Below are 21,508 nucleotides of genomic sequence, written 5' to 3'. Positions count from 1 at the left end.
CTGAAAGACATCAGTTGCCATAGTAGCTCTTTGACAATCCACAATCTTGATATTCTTCAATAAACAAATTTGAATTGAAAAGGCTCTGAACAGAGCACTTAGGTCCTTTTCATTTTTGTGTATTTTAATTAGTCCTCTCCACAGACATAAAAAGATCACCCTCATTATCCGGGAATATATTGACGTACATCCCATCAATAGAGGTTAAGTTTTCCGCCCGGAAAGCACCACCTCCAGCGCTAATTAAGAGGAAAACATATACATATACAAAAAAACACTGTTATTTAATTTTTAACACTTGCCCGTATATCCTTGAGTAAAAGCCGACCCGCGTATAAGCCGAGCCCCTAATTTCACCACCAAAACGGGAAAAACCTATTGACTCAAGTATAAGCCGGTGGGAAATGCATTGCTCACAGCCCCCCAGTATATAGCCAGCAAGCCCCCAGTAGTATATAGCCAGTCAGCCCCCAGTAGTATATAGCCAGCCAGCCCCCTGTAGTACATAGCCAGCCATTCCCCTGTAGTACATAGCCAGCCATTCCCCTGTAGTATATAGCCAACCCCCTTTAGTATATAGCCAGCCCCCTGTAGTAAATAGCCAGCCAGCGTCTTTTAGTATATAGCCAGCCAGCCCTTTTTAGTATATAGCCAGCCAAGTATAGTATATAGCCAGATCCCTGTAGTATATAGCCAGCCAGGGACCTTTAGTATATAGCCATCCAGCCCCCTTTAGTATATAGCCAGCCCAGTGTAGTATATGGTCAGACAGCCCCCATTTTGCCCAGCACATAAAAAAAATAAACTTACATACTCATCTTCCGGCGCCCCCCATGCTCGGCGCAGCTCCCCGATTCTCCGTGCGGCTGCCTGCAGCTGCTCTTCTTTCTTCTCTCTGCTGTAACAGCCGGCACAGGCACATCCATGCGTTTTGCCGGCACAAACTAGGACATATTCAGCAGCAACACCACCGCATCATAGGGTGCGCCAGCCGGCAGAGCGCATTGCTATGCCCCTGTCACCTAATACAGCCAAACAAATGGACCGTTGGTTTTCATAAAGGGGCACCAGCCCGAAACGCGTTAACAGGGACATCACATCACATTATTTCACTGTTTTATGTAAGTGTAACTGTATTTTACCTTTGAATATAATTTTGTTTTTTTAACCTATTAAAATCACCTGATTTTATTTGGAGTTGAGTCAATTTTCATTGATCTTCCATTAATCTTATAGTGCATTCTTATAGTGCTTTCTTATAGCCCCAATTGGATTAGCGTCTGATTGCAGGTCCCTTCTGTCCGTTTGTTTTGTCCTATAAATTCCTACTCCCGGTGATTTGGGGGTGTTTGGCCATTTTTTGGGCTGATCATAAGCACATTTGTCTATAAACGAATATCGTGGATACATTGTGGACCATTGGTAACCCATCCAATCCCGAGTGGGACACTCTGCTATTATCCAAGAAAAAACAAGGTTAGCAGCCCCGCTGTGGAATGTTAATTTTGGACCATTGTCGTGAGGTATCACCCGAGGCACCGCCCTCTGCCTTGTCGGTTTTCTCTTCTATGAGCTTGACATGCTGGGATCCGGGCTGCTAATTATAAGTTTCTTTTCTAGGTGATCCCTGTCAAGCTTAGAGAAGTACACCAGGCTCAACATCAATAGGAGCGTAGGCATGTATTTGTAGTTTAATATATCTACCAGCTAGTGGTAGATTTCCATTAATGAGCTGTGAAGTTTCATATAGCTGGGTGCAATATTAATAATGATACTTTACTGTCAATATTGCTGACCCTCATCAATATGATCTACCAATATTCAAGATCCCCAATGATTTCATACAGAAAATAAAAAAATAATAGTTTTCAGGCAAGGAAACAGTTTAGGATTTATGGGGGAACCTGAATATGAATTGGCTTCAACAGGACTGCTACAATTGATTACACTGATGAAACCACATTGATGCCCTGACAAAACTTATACATACAGTACATATAATAAACTTACCCTCGTTTTCCTGTACGGGTTGAGCTAAGATCCAGATATCGGAGCTGTTGGCAGCTTCTCGCTAATGCTTGAATACCAATATCTGACACTTTTTTACATCCACTTAAATCAAGATATCTAAATAGAAAATTACAGCATGTTATAGAGCAGGAGGGACTGAGCAACTATACTATTGTGGGGGGGAAACTATATGATTTGTATTGTGATCATTTAATGCAAAAAATGTGATGTGAACCCAGCCCAACAAGCTTTAACATCACCAACTTCTATATATTACTATTCAGAAGCTGCTTTACAAAACTCATCTATTGTTATGGGGGAAAGTAACCATCTCTCTTACTACAATTTATGATACATTTTTGTGTCAGAAATTGCAAGTTTTTACAATGCCTCTGATATCTATTGCCGTTAGGAGAACAGGTGATGTGCAATTATCGAAATCACAGGAACACAACGTTAATAACGTTGGAGTGACGTGGAGAGAGAAGAGAGAGCTTGACTTTATATTTGAGCTCCTGACTTTATGACATATTCGAAGGGGGAGTACATACATAATGCTACATCAGAGAATAATAGATAAATGGCCCTTACTTTATTGTAGTTCGATAAGTACTGATTTCCACTAGACTGACATCTGTCACTTGTAAGCAGGAACTAAGAGTCAGATTCTCCAGCTTTACACATTGTTTTACAATATGATGAACAGCACGGTCTCTCACCTACAAAGCAAAACAAAAGAAGGCGAAAGCCATTGAAATTTTTTGACAAATTTTTTATTGACTAATAAAGATAAGTAGATTAGGATCAGCATTGTTATTTTCTTTGGTGCTAATATTATTTTACAATCTTTGCTGTCTTTAGCTGGGTGAGACCTATGTAGTATCACAGGGCAACATTGGGAGGCATGAAAATGAGGTTTAAGGGGGGTGATGACATGATCAGTCTTCAGAACTCCAACAACAGGTAGACTGGCTGGATGACGTCAGGAAGGGAACATTATTAATTGGGGCATCTCAGGTAAAGTATGGAAGATACAATCGTTGTCGGAGCATATTGGAGGCATAGTTTTTTTTCATAACCAAAGGGCACGGCTTCTTTAAACAGATTGGACAGTGTGAACGTACAACCATACAGCCACAGAAAACTGTACTTGGATCTTATGACCAAGCACATCTCCTGAGGTTCCTGTGTACCCCATATTTATGAAGCAGCAGGTCAACTATATAAATGTTGCTTTTGACACTTCTACTTCTTTACCTAAAGGAGATCTACCATCAAAATCAAGCATGATAAACTTGGGTGACTAACACATCGATCCAGGCACCGTGACTGTGGTAATGTTTCATCTTTATTGATTGTTATCCATGGCCTCCTTCTTTCTAATATCAACTTTTAAAATTATTCTAACAAACCACAAGGGTTTTGGTGGCCATTACCAGAGCCCCTCCATGCTCTTGCATCACAGGCTGTTAAACTGTGCAGGAGCATTCTTGCAATTTCATTTTTACTGTTAAAATACCTCTGTGCAGGCCCCTGATCTTTCAGTACATGCTGCTGCACTTACTAATGTTGTCTTCCAGTTGTATTCTACTTGTTTTGTTTGACAAATGCAAAAATAAAAGCTTGGATAAAAAGTATATGTTTGTGTGGGTAGAATAAATGCCAATGTAGCCATTTGTTTGTATACAATATTTATTTGTTTTTTGGCTCTTAAAGGGTCTGACTAAAACTCATCTCGAATGTATGCTGTCATACCTGTACCTCTTCCTCCTTCTCTCAACATTGCCCCATCCATTTCAGCCTCAGAGGCATCATCTCTTCCTCTGTAAAGTTGGCCACCTCTACCCATCCAGTGGAGAATTCAAAAGCGTGTGGAGTACTGAAGGAAACCTAGGCATGCTCAGTCCCACACTAAGATGTCATATTACCGAGCATGTTCTCTGGGAAGGGACAGGTTTGGTCAGCATAACATCATAGAGCGGTAAAGTTAAAATGAAAGCAGGGTACAGGCAATGACAGCAATGTTCCAGCGGTTACAGCAGGTCTGTACAGTATAAATTGTTTTTGGCAGCTATTCAACACAGAAATGTAAAATAAAAGTATGCCATATATAACCTGCTAATGTTATCTACAATACTTGGGTACTGGTTTAATATTCATGTACAAGGGGATAGCATTAGAGCCCCTTAGGGGATAGCATTAGCCCCCCTTAGGGGTGTAATATAAGCCATACAGCAAAACATATTAAATGGATTTTGATCAGCAGCGAGTATGAACTGTACATATACTCTATAAAAACAAACATATGATAGGGAATCTTACCGCGTTCAGACCTGTCAAGTTCAATGTGGTGATCTTGTGTAAATCAGACGCTATTTTCGCCAGGCACATATCTGTTGCCTTTGGGATTCTACCAATATTCAGGATTTCCAAATTAACACATTCAGTAGCCACAGAGATCAAGCATTTGGCTGTGAGGGCATGGCAGCCAAATATTTCTAATTTTACGAGGCTGCAAAACACATAAATGTGCATTTGTACTGAGCACAAAATTATTACAAAAATGCTCTCAGAAATTTTATTTTCATCTGTATTAAATACTATGCTATATGTCAATCTACAAAGGGAATAATTTAGGTTGAGTCACTCATTTAGGAACTGAAGCAATAAAAAATGGATGTTATGGTAAAGCCACCAGTATGACTTTAATGTATTAAAAATGAATCCTAAAAAATAATTATTTTCCAAAAGAAAAATTGGTTGTTACCGTAATTGCCCATTTGGTAAACCATGTAGTTAAAGATATATTATACTCTGAAAAGAAATGATATGAATCTGGAGGAACTATCTGACAATGTCTACTGAAAGAACACAAATCATTGACTAGATAGAAATTAAATGAAGAGCAGTGAGTCAGGAACACTTCTCATCAAAGAGAAAATAGAGTGGTACAAGTATGCTGAAGTAGGAATGGAAAAACACATCAAGTACTCATGTTCCTTCAAGGGAAAAGGCCATCTGAACCCTTTTAACAGAAATTCTATTCTGTATGTTGTAGAGCAAACTAACAATATAAATGCTCAAAATTTCTGCTTAAAATGGAATCATTATAGATAAATGATGACCATAAAATAATTGAATTGTTATTCTTTCAGCGCCCTTCCTAAACACACAGCAACCCAAGACTACTGTCATAACTGTAACTTTCGCTAACCCAAGTCCATTGTTACCCCAATTTACAAGTTTTCATTTACCTACCTTTTGCAATGGGTTTGCAGAAGGGCCATAATACTATTTTCTGTGATATTACAGCCATTCATTGAAAGACTTTGTAAGCTGAGTAAACCAAAAATGTAAAAATTAATGAACAATTATTTTTATACTTGTTATAGCACATACATGCTCTTTGCTTCCTTGAGATTACAGTAGACAGAGGGAGGAGATGAGTGTAGCGGGAGAAGGGAATCGGAAGAAGGAAAGACAAGGAATTACCAGAGCCCATGCCATCTCTGGGGCTCTGGAGACACCCCGAAGCACCAGTTTACTTATGCATAAAGATTAAAGATCACACATTTTCACCTAAAGACAGGTTACTTTTTAATACTAATTCCAAATCTGCTTTTATAATTAACATTACTTCTCCCATTTCCTCCTATATGTATATAAAAGTATACCTTGCTCCCTGCCAGCAAACTGCATCAAGTCATGTGTCTGAGTCCCTGCGTCATTGTCACTATCTCCTCTATTCTTTGCTCTTCCCCACCTGCACACAAGAGCTGACAGAGATTTTCTTGTAGCATAGGGTCACCTAATGGCTGAGAGAAGAGGGAGGAAGAGCTAGCAGAGCAAAGAGGGGATAATAATGAAGGCAACCCAGGGACTCAGTTGCAGTTTTCTGGCAGGGAACCGGTTAAACCTTAATAAGCATTTAAAAGTATTTTATGTAAATTAAATAGCAAATTGGGAATGAGTACTAAACAGCCAATGGGAATCTGACATTAGGTGAAAATGTATGATTCTAATAACAGGCTCCCTTTAACCCCCTGAAAATATTTTTCACTAGTGACAAATGGATTTTCAAAATTTTGGGTTGTCATGAAAACAAGAATTAACAGTAAAACTTTAATGCAGACTACTTTAATAACTCTTACAGCTGACCATTTCAATTAATTAGCAGCATCCATAGAGGAATCCATATAGCATCCAACTGTAAATGAGGTCAATTTCCCTTGAAGAACACCCAATAAACCACTACCATTATGTTTTCAAGCAGCTTAACACCTTCCATACATGTTTCTTTCAAGGCCTAGTGTGGTGGCATCTTCAAGAACAAGTAGATTGGTTGTTTAAAGAGCATCAACCACCAGAATGAATGACTGTATGCAAACCAGCCTGATGGCTCCAAGCTCCATAGGTGTTAATGGAGCCACTCAGGCTTTGATCCTAGTGGTAGATGTCCTTTAATATTGTTAATATTTAAGGTCAAACAAAAGTTAAGCATCTCCTTGCACGTGGATGCACACATCACTAAAACTGTGTCCAGGGGCATCATAAAGAGGGCACTCTGAGACGGGGTGGGATTGACTTCAGTGGTGAACTCTCCATCTCCATGAAGAACAGAGGGGTTCTGGTAAAGCCCCCTGAGCCCTTCTGGATCACTAGCAGAATTTTAAAAGTGGATTTTTATAAGAATTGAGGCGATGGATAATAAATTACCATAGTCACAGTGCCTGGATCTATAAGTATGTGTCCCTGGTTTATTGTTGGTTGATTGTTATGGTAGATTACCTTTAAGAACACCCAACCTATAGATGACTTCTAGTTACACAGGGATCTCTCTTCTCATTGTGACCTGGGGAAGCTCTCTAGTCAGTGTCAGTAATTTACTGTACCTTAGCCCCAGGCTGCAATCGTCAACTGTAACAGTTATCAAAGGTGTCTACAATGAAGCTTTATTGCTAATCCTTGAAAATCCAACTGTCTTAGGGACAAAAAAGAACAGAACCTATCCTGTGCATGTACAAAAAAAGTGTGCTCAGTCTTCAGCTTTGTATCACAATACAGGAACTTTACAGCACTTCCTACTAAGTAGTTACTTATAGCTTTACTCACCATGTACAGGTTTGTATAAGAGAAATTATGCCTTTATCTGTGGCCCCAGTCCAGCTTATGTCAACTGAAGTTAGTTGAGTGCAATAACTATTGGCAAAGAACAAAACTGTGTCCCCTTTAAATATCTCTCCACTGCAGTTAGTTATATTCAGCTCCTGTTTAAATAAAAGTTATGAAAATAATATAATGACAACAGATTATAACTTTTTATATTTGTCTATGCTAACTTCCAAACTCATTGTATAGGTCGTAGAGAGGGAACACAAGCCGCGTTCACACATTGAGTTTTAATTGTGTTTTGAAACAATTAACAAGGCAAAACACATGTTGCTAAATCCTGAACACAAGCATTGATGTACAGTATATACACATCTTCTCACTGCTTCTATAGCAGGGGTGCAAAAACTAAACCAAATACTGCATTTGTACAATAACTAACAGACCCCTGAACAGCAGTGATTGTAGACAAGCAATTGCTTCTGCATTAATCTAGAAAGGGTTAGAATTTCCAAACATTTTGAAGCCCATTAATAATCATTACTTTAAGTGGATAGCATTCAAAATGGATGACAATCTTCCCAGTATTAGACGTCCCAGTAAATTCACCTCAAGGTCAGACTGTGAAATGCTGGGTTTTGTTCCCCTTTATCATTAATAGTTGATTGTGGGGGTGCAACAAGCAGCACTCTGGCGCCACTACACAATGATTGATACCAAAGGAGGACAAGTCTGTCCATGGTGTATGGCCCTACTGCAGTTCCTAATATTCCTACTGGAATATTCTACAGGTAAACAACCTTTTCTGTTTTCTAAGCTAACACGAGGTGATATTGTATGACAGAAAACCTAAGCACAAAGGCGTCCTATAATAGGTGTCTGCAAGTAACATGAGTTCAGTGCAGAAATCTCATCCATTTCAGCCAGTGAATGGTGACGTCTTCCGTCCCTCAGCTCCATAATCTCGCACTCCTACCTGCCAGCTATGGTTCCAGGATGTGGTTTTCTTTTGTAAACAAGCACGTGAAAGCTCTTCAAACTTCGCAGGATATGTCATGGGTGAGGCCACAATTATTGTACTGCGCCTGAAACATTCCCTGACAGTCTAGTTCTGCACGCCAGTGACGTCTGTTCTGCATGCTAATGACAGGAGGAGTAAACAAGTACCAAAGCCCCTTCAGGTGACAGCAGGTGCACCGCGTATTCTCTATACATTTGGTTATATGCTCAAGTGAAGGAATCTGAGGCAGATTTCCTTGTGAATTTTACTTCAATTACAAATTAGTAATTTTACTATGTATTGTAATGTTTTACAATGTATTGTAAATGGTAAAATCCACAATGAACATTTGCAGGTTTGACATGCTATGGATTTTAAAAGAGCAACATGGCATTTTTAAACCCATATAACTTTGCTGAAATCATATTATACAGGGGATTGAATGCATTTTGGTGAATCTGCACGTTAACTCGCCATGTACCTTTACCCTTAAGAGTTTCAATTTGAAGCTTAGCACTGACACAGTGACAGTACAGACATAGCCTTTATAAGATATGTGTACTGCAACTATTGTAATGAAGGAGGACATTGAGAGCGCTGTACCTCTGTGGTCCAGCGCTGGACCCTTGCTCTTTAAAAGATTTGTTGTGTATCCCCTATAAGTCTGTCTAACAATATTTGAGCTTGGTGCTATTTCTTGTGCACATGTCAGTGGAGGGATCGTCAACCAGAAGCCCTAACCAATAGGGTATGTGAGGCTTGTTCGGTAGGTGACAAGGGTTGTGGGTGAGTCTACGGCCTGCACCCCCTTCTCTACCTTGACAACATGTTTGTGTACATGAAGAAGGATATAGCAGAAGGTAGAGGACTCCATCACTGCCAGGGTGAGTTTGAAAGCTAAAATCTTCAATAAAGGTTAAACAACAAAATAAGATTTAGTACATTAATAGGACAAAAGAATACACCTTTGAATTGTTTACCTTGAGAGAATCTTTGCAGTGCTGAAAAAGCTGTCTAAATCCTATGTCTGTAATGTTCTGAGCATCATCATGGCAGCGATATAGTGATATTGACTCTGGGCGATGAAGTCCTATACTGACCAGACAAGAATCCTTTAAGGAATGGCAGTTTGTTACCTTTATAACTTTCCCTAATTAAAGAAGAATAAGAATAAAGTTATTGAAAAAAACTTTCCTGTTGAAATATAAACTGATGTTTTCTTATATTTTCTTCTGTCGTCGACAACTGTTGTCATTTTAGAGGGAATTCAGTTTTTTTATAAACAACTTGAAAATATGGGATTAATGTTTCCCTCTTTAAAGGGGTTGTACCAACTTTGATTGTTATCCCATGTGCACAGGATAACAATCTGGTTGGTGGGCATCTGACTACAGGGACCCCAAAATCATATCAATCATCATACTGACAGAGTGCCAGAAATTTCAGAGAACAGCACTTGGGAATCTTTGGTACTCTCATTCACTGTTTATGGGAACACCAGAGATAGCCATAGTTGCGATGTGACACCACATGTACTACAGGTTAATTACATACTACTTGTATTGTGATATACTGTATGGTTCTTCTGTCTGCATCTTATTTCAGGTTTACGTATATTATTAGTTTGTTACTGCTGACTGCACTGTCACTATGCAACAGCCTAGCCATTGTGAGCTAAATAACAGGCACCATGAATTGTAGCTCTGTAACTGCATGTGCCAAACATTTTGTTCAGAAACCAAGTGATCAGTGATAGTGACGTTGTGCTTTGATCTTCCACAGTTCTTTGCACAGTTTGTTTGTCTAAGGTGTTATTTTAGTTTTGTACTAGACTTTACAATAGTAATATAGTGCACGGAAAATATTTATGTATTAGCATGGAAACACATGAAGAAAATAGTACAAGGATAATCTAAATTGCCTGTTAAATGCTTCTTTGAGATATATGCTGCAATATTAATAGGGAATAGAGATGAACAGACACATAGTTTTATTTTAGGTATGGCCGGATGTATTGCCAGATTGGAGACCAATAAGCCAATCCAGTAAATTGACACCCCTTGCTACTAGCCATGGCCATGATCGTACAGGGGGACACTACTAGGGAATAATGGGTATAGTAATAGTGTCAATTGTTTGAAATTAAAATCTGTACCATATGGGAGGGGTGTCAAACTCATTTTCTTGGGGGGGGCCACATCAGCCTCGTGTCTGCCTTAAAGAGGCCGACTGTCATTTTATCACTGCATAAATATATCAATTTGAGTTGCTTATTAGTTACATTTATATAGAATCTCCATTACAATCAGCCATTTGAGAGCAAACACAAAGCGGAACTCTCCCAGCAGCCACAGTGCCCCAACCCAGAAGCCACAGTGCCCCGACCCAACAGCCACAGTGCCCCCAGCAGTCATATTGCTCCCAGTAGCCACACTGCCTCCACATCAGTCACAGTTCCACAAGTGGCCACACTGCCCCCAGCAATCACTGTACCCTAATAGCCACAGTACCGCCCCAGCAGCCACAGGGCTCCCATTAGCCACACTGTTCCCCAGTAGCCACTGCCCCCCCAGCAGCCACAGTGCCCCAGTAGCCACACTGCCCCTCAGTAGTCACAGTTCCCCTAGTAGCCACACTGCTCCCCCCAACAGTTACAGTTCCCCACTGCCCCACTGCAACACTGCCCCTTAGTAGCCACACTTCCCCCCAGTAGCCACGCTGCCCACAGTACTGAATGCCTCCTAGTAGCCACAGTGCACCCAGTGGCCACACTGCCCCCAGTGGCCACACTGCGCCCCAGTAGCCACACTGCACCCCAGTAGCCACACTGTCCCTGAGTAGCCACACTGCCCACAGTACTCACTTCCCCCCAGTAGCCACACTGCTGCCAGTAATCAGTGTCCCCAGTATCCACACTACCCCCCAGTAGCCGCACTGCCCACAGTAACCATTTCCCCCCAGTAGCCACACTGCTGCTAGTAGTACGTGTCCCCAGTAGCCACAGTGCCCCCAGTAACCATAGTGCCCCTCAGTAGTCACGCTTCCCTCAGTAACTACACTGCCCCAGTAGCCACACTGCCCTCCAGTAGCCATACTGCCCCAACCAACAGTAACAGTGGCCCCCAGCAGCCTCCCCCTGTAGCCACAGTGCCCCCAAGAGCAGTAACAGTGTCCCCCAGTAGCAACAGTGCCCCCACAAGCAGTAACAGCCCCTCCCCTGTCCCACTGTGAGAAAAAAAACAACATTTTACTCACCTTGCCTCGCTCCCATGAAGCAGGAAGCTGAAGGAACAAGATGGCCATTGGCGCTCCTTAGTGGGAGCGAGGCAAGGTGAGTATCAGATTCAACCTGTATTCTGCGCTCTCGACAAGCGTAGAATGGAGGCAGGAACACAAGAGCCAGGCCGGATAACACATGACTATGGGACGGATTCAGCCCGCAGGCCTTGTGTTTGTCACCCGTGTCATATGGTTAGACAGGAGGCTTAACCCTTATGTAGATGCATTGTAGAGACTTATAAAGTTCCCAAAAACCTGCATTTGTTATGTGGACATCACAGTTTTGAATGTTGTATCTGTTGTCTTTTTTTAGTCTGTAGACTTTACTATTGAAATTATTGGTATATCCCTATGCAGTGCACTTTCTGTTGTCGCAAGTGTCCCTGTATTGTGTACTATAATGGAATTTAATGAAATTTAATAAAGTGTGATTTTCATATGTGTAAAGTTTTTTTGTCAGCCTGACTTTCTTGTAGGCTATATAGTTGATTGATATTCATTGATTTCAATAAATGGAATATAACATGACTTGTAGGATACTTAGAATTGGTGGATGTATATTGTACTAACATCCAACTGAAATGGGTAATGATGCTGTGTTTCCACCCTACAGAGATCTGCTGTATGCTTGTGGTAGCTCCACACCATTGTTGTATGGAGATCACAGATCAGATTTATTTAGACGATTTAGGATATTTCTTGAGGCCACAATCTCCTTCATGCTTTAGTCTGGTCCTAAGTGTATATGTGTCTGACAATGATAATAGACTGTAAATCTTGCTAATCTAAATTCTTAGCCAAACGGAACGGTGGTCCGTACATAAAATAACTAAGTCACATTCCTGCATTATTACTAAGCAACCCTGAATCAGATAGTATCACAAGAAACGGATTGCTTGCTTTATGGCTTGTAGTGTTGTAGATGACTGAATGTCAATCTCTTAGGTAGATTACAGCTTGTTTTCCAAAGGAACAAACTAAATTTAGCCCCAATAATATCACCAGGGCTGAGAATTAGTCAGCTGCATACACATGATGGCTGTTTTCATTCTCTAACTTAATACTAATGTTTAGCACTAATTTAGAAATAAATGCTTAGCTATCTTTAGAGATGAGCGAACATACTCGTCCGAGCTTGATGCTCGTTCGAGCATTAGCGTACTCGAAACTGCTCGTTGCTCGGACGAATACTTCGCCCGCTCGAGAAAATGGCAGCTCCCGCCGTTTTGCTTTTTGGCGGCCAGAAACAGAGCCAATCACAAGCCAGGAGACTCTGCACTCCACCCAGCATGACGTGGTACCCTTACACGTCGATAGCAGTGGTTGGCTGGCCAGATCAGGTGACCCTGGGATAGACTAGCCGCTGCCCGCGCTGCTCGGATCATTCTGTGTCTGGATGCCGCTAGGGAGAGAGCTGCTGCTGGTCAGGGAAAGCGATAGGGTGTTCTATTAGAATAGTGTTAGGCAGGAGTGATTCAACAAGAACCCAACAGCCCTTCTTAGGGCTACAATAACGTTATACTTTTTTTTTTTGTTTGCTTGTGGCTGGGCTTGCTGGCACTAGTAGTGCAGCTAGTACCATATTGTGAGGAATTTGCAGGGGGACTTGCTACCGTTGTGTTTAGCTCTTAGTGACACACATATCCACCTCAAACACCAAAGTGGGAAAATTTATTAGGGGTTTGATTTCAATTAGGCACAGTCTGCCATTTACTTTTTATTTTATGTTTATTTTTTCATAACTCAGCGTCATCTCATCAGTGTGCTTTCATACTTGGCTAGAAAATAGCCATAGGAGAATCCAAACGGCTTACTTACGCCTACAGTAGCGTTATATATATTTGATTTCTGGTTGATCTGCTGGTGGCTGTCCTTGCTGCAGTGCATCTACTAGCAAATTGTGAGCAATTTGTAGTGAGAGTTGCGACCGCTGTGTTTTGCGCTTAGTGACGCACATATCCATCGCAAAGACCGAAGTGGGAAAATTTATTAGGGGTTGGATTTCAATTAGGCACAGTCTGCCATTTCCTTTTTTATTTTACGTTTATTTTTTTAATAACTCAGCGTCATCTCATCTGACATAGCAGTGTGCTTTCATACTTGGCTAGAAAATAGCCATAGGAGAATCCAAACGGCTTACTTACGCCTACAGTAGCGTTATATATATTTGATTTCTGGTTGATCTGCTGGTGGCTGTACTTGCTGCAGTGCATCTACTAGCAAATTGTGAGCAATTTGTAGTGAGAGTTGCGACCGCTGTGTTTTGCGCTTAGTGACGCACATATCCATCGCAAAGACCGAAGTGAGAAAATTTATTAGGGGTTGGATTTCAATTAGGCACAGTCTGCCATTTCCTTTTTTATTTTACGTTTATTTTTTTAATAACTCAGCGTCATCTCATCTGGCATAGCAGTGCGCTTACATACTTGGCTAGAAAATAGCCATAGGAGAATCCAAACGGCTTACTTACGCCTACAGTAGCGTTATATATATTTAATTTCTGGTTGATCTGCTGGTGGCTGTACTTGCTGCAGTGAATCTACTAGCAAATTGTGAGCAATTTGTAGTGAGAGTTGCGACCGCTGTGTTTTGCGCTTAGTGACGCACATATCCATCGCAAAGACCGAAGTGAGAAAATTTATTAGGGGTTGGATTTCAATTAGGCACAGTCTGACATTTCCTTTTTTATTTTACGTTTATTTTTTTAATAACTCAGCGTCATCTCATCTGGCATAGCAGTGTGCTTTCATACTTGGCTAGAAAATAGCCATAGGAGAATCCAAACGGCTTACTTACGCCTACAGTAGCGTTATATATATTTGATTTCTGGTTGATCTGCTGGTGGCTGTACTTGCTGCAGTGCATCTACTAGCAAATTGTGAGCAATTTGTAGTGAGACTTGCGACCGCTGTGTTTTGCGCTTAGTGACGCACATATCCATCGCAAAGACCGAAGTGGGAAAATTTATTAGGGGTTGGATTTCAATTAGGCACAGTCTGCCATTTCCTTTTTTATTTTACGTTTATTTTTTTAATAACTCAGCGTCATCTCATCTGGCATAGCAGTGTGCTTTCATACTTGGCTAGAAAATAGCCATAGCAATAGGATAGCATCGTTTGGTTTTAAAAACTAAAAAACACAAAAAAAAACAAAAAACACAAAAAAAAGTTTAAAAAAAATTAAAGTTATAACTCTCATTTTCAAAATGTTTAACCCGAGGGCTAGGGGTAGAGGACGAGGGCGGGGATGTGGGCGTCCAACTACTGCAGGGGTCAGAGGCCGTGGTCCTGGGCGGGGTGAGACACCACCTGCTTATGAGGGAGCATGGGAACGCCGCAGAGCTACACTCCCTAGGTTCATGTCTGAAGTTACTGGGACTCGTGGTAGAGCACTGTTGAGGCCAGAACAGTGCGAACAGGTGATGTCGTGGATTGCCGACAATGCTTCGAGCAATTTGTCCACCAGTCAGTCTTCCACGCAGTCCACCCATGTCACCGAAATCGGCCTCCTCCCCCCCAGTCTGCCCCCTCCCAGGAAAATTTGGCATTTGAACCGGCATACTCTGAGGAACTGTTTTCTGGACCCTTCCCACAGTCACAAACCACTTGTCCGGTTGCTGCTGAGCAATTTTCCGATGCCCAGGTTTTCCACCAGTCGCAGTCTGTGGGTGATGATGACCTTCTTGATATAGTGGAAGAAGTGTGTAAAGAGGTGTCCGACGATGAGGAGACACGGTTGTCAGACAGTGGGGAAGTTGTTGTCAGGGCAGGAAGTCCGAGGGGGGAGCAGACTGAGGGATCGGAGGATGATGAGGTGACAGACCCAAGCTGGGTTGATAGGCCGGGTGAACACAGTGCTTCTGAGACGGAGGAGAGTCCTCGACCAGAACAGGTTGGAAGAGGCAGTGGTGGGGCCAGACGAAGAGGCAGGGCCAGACCTGGTGCATCAGCGCCAAATGTGTCAACTAGTGAAGCTCCCGTGGCGAGGGCTCCTGCGGCGAGGGCTAGATTTTCAGAAGTCTGGAGGTTCTTTAAGGAAACACCGGATGACCGACGGACTGTGGTGTGCAACATTTGCCAAACCAGCAGGGGTTCCACCACTAATAGCTTAACTACCACCAGTATGCGCAGGCACATGAATGCTAAACACCCCACTCAGTGGCAACAAGCCCGTTCACCTCCGGCCATGCACACCACTGCTCCTTCCCCTGTGTCAGCTGATAGTCAGCCCCCTGCCCAGGACCCTGCCACAAAAACCCCATCGTCGCCTCCACGATCCTCCACAGCATCCACCAGCGTTCAGCTCTCCATACCCCAGACGCTGGAGCGGAAACGCAAATATAGTGCAACCCACCCGCACGCCCAAGCCCTTAATGTCCACATCTCCAGATTGCTCAGCCTGGAGATGCTGCCCTATAGGCTAGTAGAGACCGAGGCCTTTCGCAACCTCATGGCGGCGGCCGCCCCTCGGTATTCGGTCCCCAGCCGCCACTACTTTTCCCGATGTGCCGTCCCAGCCCTGCACCAGCACGTGTCAGACAACATCATCCGTGCCCTGACCAACGCCGTTTCTGACAAGGTCCACCTGACCACGGACACGTGGACGAGTGCTGCCGGGCAGGGCCACTATATATCACTGACGGCACATTGGGTTAACTTGGTGGAGGCTGGGACCGAGTCTGACCCTGCAGCTGGTCATATACTGCCGACGCCGAGGATTGCGGGGCCTACCTCGGTCCAGGTGTTTCAGGCCTACTATGCCTCCTCCTCCTCCCACCCCTCCTCCACCTCCTCCTCCGATCTACCATCCGTGGGCATGGCGCCATCAGTCGGTAGCTCTAGGCACAGCAGCAGTGCCGTCGCTAAGCGACAGCAGGCGGTGCTCAAACTGCTGAGCCTAGGCGATAAAAGGCACACCGCCCAAGAACTATTACAGGGCATCACGGCGTAGACTGAGCTGTGGCTGGCACCGCTGAACCTGAAGCCAGGCATGGTTGTGTGTGACAACGGCCGTAACCTGGTGGCGGCTCTGCAACTCGGCAGACTGACACATGTGCCATGCCTGGCCCATGTGTTAAATCTGATAGTTCAGCGTTTCCTCAAGACATACCCCAATCTGTCTGATTTGCTCACGAAGGTGCGCCGCATCTGTGCGCATTTCCGGAAGTCCAGCACAGATGCTGCCACTCTCAGGGCAGCGCAGCGCCGCCTCCAACTGCCCGCTCACCGACTGTTGTGCGACGTGCCCACGAGGTGGAATTCAACACTGACCATGTTATCCAGAGTTTACCAGCAGCGCCGAGCGATTGTAGACTGCCAGATGTCAACTTCCACCAGAACTGGTAATCAGGTCAGTCAGCTTCCTCAAGTCTACAATGAGGAGTGGACGTGGATGTCTGATATCTGTCAGGTGCTGAGTAACTTTGAGGAGTCAACACAGATGGTCAGTGGCGATGCCGCCATCATCAGCCTCACCATCCCGCTGCTTGGCCTGTTGAAAAACTCTCTGATCAGCATGAAGTCGGAAGCTTTGCGCTCGTCACAAGAGACGGGGGAAGAAGGATCCCTTGTTGATAGCCAAAGCACCCTTAGGTCTGTTTCTCAGCGCATATCAGAGGAGGTGGAGGTGGAGGAGGATGAGGAGGAAGAGGAGGAGAATGTTGGCGAGACACAAGAGGGGACCATTGTTGAGTCCTTCACTGTTTAGCGTGTATGGGCAGAAGAAGAGGAGTTGGAGGAGTTGGAGGAGGAGGAAATGGACAGTCAGGCCAGTGAGGGGAGTGAATTCTTACGCGTTGGTACTCTGGCGCATATGGCAGATTTCATGCTAGGCTGCCTATCCCGTGACCCTCGCGTTCAAAGAATTTATTCCAGCACCGATTACTGGGTGTTCACTCTCCTGGACCCACGGTACAAGCAAAATCTTTCCACTCTCATCCCTGGAGAGGAAAGGAGTGTGAGAATGCATGAATACCAGCAGGCCCTGGTGCACAAGCTGAAACAGTATTTCCCTTCTGACAGCGCTAGCGGCAGAGTGCGTAGTTCTGCGGGACAAGTAGCGAGGGAGAGTAGGCGAGCAGGCAGCTTGTCCAGCACTGGCAAGGGTACGCTTTACAAGGCTTTTGCCAGCTTTATGTCACCCCAGCAAGACACTGTCACCTGTCCCCAGTCTCGGCAGAGTAGGGCTGATCTTTAAAGAAAGATGGTGAGGGAGTACGTAGCTGACCATACCATCGTCCTAAATGATCACACAGCTCCCTACAACTACTGGGTTTCAAAGCTGGACATGTGGCACGAACTGGCGCTGTACGCCTTGGAAGTTCTTGCCTGCCCTGCCGCTAGCGTCTTGTCCGAGCGGGTTTTCAGTGCAGCTGGTGGCATCATCACCGATAAGCGTACACGCCTGTCGACTGACAGCGCTGACAGGCTGACGCTTATTAAGATGAATAAAGCCTGGATTTCTCATAATTTCCAATCTCCACCAGGTGAAGGAAGCTCAACCTGAATAATTTATCCACTCCTCCTCCTCCTCATTTTCCTCCTTCTCCTCCTCTTTGTACAGTAAAGCAGAGGAAACTGGCTATTTTTTGACAGGGCCCACTGGCTCTAGCTATAGTACTTTATGCATTTAATTTTTCTGGAGGGCCACCGACCCGGTCCTCTGTTTTAAACAATTTTTGGGAGTGCCACATACAGGCACTCAATCTATTCAATTTTTCTGGAGGGCCACCTACCTGCTCCTCTGGTTTGAAAACTTTTTTGGATTGCCACATACAGGCACTCAATCTATTTCATTTTTCTGGAGGGCCACCTACCTGCTCCTCTGGTTTGAAAACTTTTTTGGACTGCCACATACAGGCACTCAATCTATTCCATTTTTCTGGAGGGCCACCTACCTGCTCCTCTGGTTTGAAAACTTTTTTGGACTGCCACATACAGGCACTCAATCTATTCCATTTTTCTGGAGGGCCACCTACCTGCTCCTCTGGTTTGAAAACTTTTTTGGACTGCCACATACAGGCACTCAATCTATTCCATTTTTCTGGAGGGCCACCTACCTGCTCCTCTGGTTTGAAAACTTTTTTGGACTGCCACATACAGGCACTCAATCTATTCCATTTTTCTGGAGGGCCACCTACCTGCTCCTCTGGTTTGAAAACTTTTTTGGACTGCCACATACAGGCACTCAATCTATTCCATTTTTCTGGAGTGCCACCTACCTGCTCCTCTGGTTTGAAAACTTTTTTGGACTGCCACATACAGGCACTATCCAAATTAAATTGTCTCCATAGCAGCCTCCACACGTTGTCTCCATTGCTACCTCCAAAAGTCGTCCATATAGCTGCCTCCATGCATCGTCCCTTTATCAAACGAGGTGTGTCAGGCAGAAATTTGGGTTGTTTTCATGGATTCCACATCAAAGTTGTTAACTTTGTCGCCACCCAGCTGTGTTATCCACAAAATATACTGGCAAACTTTTATCATTTACCAATATTATTTCAGCGCTTCTTGCGCTTCTGTTTACATTCCCCTCACCCGCCATATCCTAAACTTATAAGAACGCTACTACACTTGATCTTATACAAAAGGTTCTTAGAAGTGCTGTTTGGGGAGTAGCCTAGAGACACGGGCTTGGATTGGCGAAAGCTCGCCTGGCAGCGGAGCGCCAGCTCCATGCCAAGATCCAACTAACATAGTTTTAACTGCAGCACCTTTAATCTACTACTAGTTCACTGCCTCCATACATGGTCCCCTTATCAAACGAGCTTTGTCAGGCAGAATTTTGGGTTGTTTTCATGGCTTCCACAACAAACTTGTTAACTTTGTCGCCACCCTGCTGTGTAATCCACAAAATATACTGGCAAACTTTTATCATTTACCAATATTATTTCAGCGCTTCTTGCGCATCTGTTTACATTCCCCTCACCCGCCATATCCCAAACTTATAAGAACGCTACTACACTTAACTTGGTGCACGCTGGGACCGAGTCTGACCCTGGGGCTGGTGATATACTGCCGACGCAGAGGATTGCGGGGCCTACCTCGGTCCAGGTCTCAAAGGCCTACTATACCTCCTCCTCCTCCCAGCCCTCCTCCACCTCCTCCTCCTCCGAATTACCATCCGTGGCCATGGCGCCATCAGTCGGTAGCTCTAGGCACAGCAGCAGTGCCGTCGCTAAGCGACAGCAGGCGGTGCTCAAACTGCTGAGCCTAGCCGATAAAAGGCACACCGCCCAAGAGCTATTACAGGGCATTCCACATCAAACTTGTTAACTTTCTCGCCACCCTGCTGTGTAATCCACAAAAGATACTGGCAAACTTTTATCATTTACCGATATTATTTCAGCGCTTCTTGCGCATCTGTTTACATTCCCCTCTCTCGCCATATCCCAAACTTATAAGAACGCTACTACACTTGATCTTATACAAAAGGTTCTTAGAAGTGCTGTTTGGGGAGTAGCCTAGAGACAGGGGCTTGGATTGGCGAAAGCTCGCCTGGAAGCGGAGCGCCAGCTCCATCCCAAGATACAACTAACATAGTTTTAAGTGCAGCACCTTTAATCTACTACTAGTTCACTGCCTCCATAATAATAATAATAATAATCTTTATTTATATAGCGCCATCATATTCCGTAGCGCTTTACAAATCATAGGAAACAAATACAAATGTAATGTAACAGAGTACAACATTTGTATGGAACAACAGGAGTGAGGTCCCTGCTCGCCAGAGCTTACGGTTTATGAAGATGATGGGGTAAAACGAGGTAAAAGAATTTTTAATGGTCAAGCCATTCTTCTTAGGGAATAGAACAAAATATAATAAATGGAATTGCTGTCGCTTGAACCACTCAGCCGTCACCAGGTCCAGGGTGAATGGGACTGCATAGAAGTCTGGTGCCTGTTGGTTGCTGGATAACAGATGGGAGGACGACACAGGACGGGTTAGTAGAAGAGTTAAAACTTCATGCAGTTAATCAGTGTTATAGGCTTGCCTAAAGAAATGGGTTTTAAGAGCACGTTTGAAACTTTGGAGGTTAGGTATTAGTCTGATAGTCCGGGGCAGAGCATTCCATAGAATTGGTGCAGCTCTAGAGAAGTCTTGGAGACGCGAGTGGGAGGTCCGCACAAGGGTAGAGGTTGATCTAAGATCACTGGCGGATCTAAGAGCACGGGTTGGGCGATAGACTGAGATAAGAGAGGAGAGGTAGGGGGGTGCAGCATTATACAGAGCTTTATGGATGAGGGTTATTATTTTAAACTATTCGAAAGGAGACTGGCAGCCAGAGCAGCGACTGGCATGAACTGTAGGCATACATGGTCCCCTTATCAAACGAGCTGTGTCAGGCAGAATTTTGGGTTGTTTTCATGGCTTCCACAACAAACTTGTTAACTTTGTCGCCACCCTGCTGTGTAATCCACAAAATATACTGGCAAACTTTTATCATTTACCAATATTATTTCAGTGCTTCTTGCGCATCTGTTTACATTCCCCTCACCCGCCATATCCTAAACTTATAAGAACGCTATTACACTTGATCTTATACAAAAGGTTCTTAGAAGTGCTGTTTGGGGAGTAGCCTAGAGACAGGGGCTTGGATTGGCGAAAGCTCGCCTGGCAGCGGAGCGCCAGCTCCATGCCAAGATCCAACTAACATAGTTTTAACTGCAGCACCTTTAATCTACTACTAGTTCACTGCCTCCATACATGGTCCCCTTATCAAACGAGCTGTGTCAGGCAGAATTTTGGGTTGTTTTCATGGCTTCCATGTTATCTTTGTCGCCACCCTGCTGTGTAATCCACAAAATATACTGGCAAACTTTTATCATGTACCGATATTATTTGAGCGCTTCTTGCTCACCTCTTTTGGTTCCTCTCTGCCACCCATTGGTTTGAAGCCTGAGTCCATTTAGGGTATGTCGCCATGCCACTCTCTAGCCTGCCGCTGCTGCCGCTGCCTCTGCATGAAGTCCCCTATAGTGTCAGGGTCAATTATTGGATGTTTTAGATGCTATCTAGCTTTATTCTGTCACTCTGTCATGGCCATGCTGTTGCCCATAATTTTGGCATAATGGTGCGATTAAGCAGCCTCAGAGGCATCCATGCATGCTG

The 21,508-nt window shown here is 43.9% G+C and overlaps 1 protein-coding gene across 1 annotated transcript in view; it reads right to left on the bottom strand.

Annotated features, from left to right (window-relative positions):
* LOC140131354 (uncharacterized) overlaps positions 1-21,508 on the bottom strand; it is a 44,592-nt gene that overhangs the window by 5,148 nt on the left and 17,936 nt on the right. Inside the window, exons 7-12 of the mRNA XM_072150886.1 lie at positions 9,100-9,269; positions 7,123-7,277; positions 5,269-5,346; positions 4,333-4,522; positions 2,602-2,729; positions 2,011-2,127 (exon numbers count right to left, since the gene is read on the bottom strand). Of these exons, the coding sequence (XP_072006987.1) occupies positions 2,011-2,127; positions 2,602-2,729; positions 4,333-4,522; positions 5,269-5,346; positions 7,123-7,277; positions 9,100-9,269 (838 nt within the window). The remainder of the gene's footprint in view (positions 1-2,010; positions 2,128-2,601; positions 2,730-4,332; positions 4,523-5,268; positions 5,347-7,122; positions 7,278-9,099; positions 9,270-21,508) is intronic.

Source organism: Engystomops pustulosus, chromosome 1 (assembly GCF_040894005.1).
Source record: "Engystomops pustulosus chromosome 1, aEngPut4.maternal, whole genome shotgun sequence".
Taxonomy (NCBI): domain Eukaryota; kingdom Metazoa; phylum Chordata; class Amphibia; order Anura; family Leptodactylidae; genus Engystomops; species Engystomops pustulosus.
The sequence above is the reverse complement of the archived record's forward strand: the minus strand, read 5'-3'. Positions and strand labels throughout refer to the sequence as shown.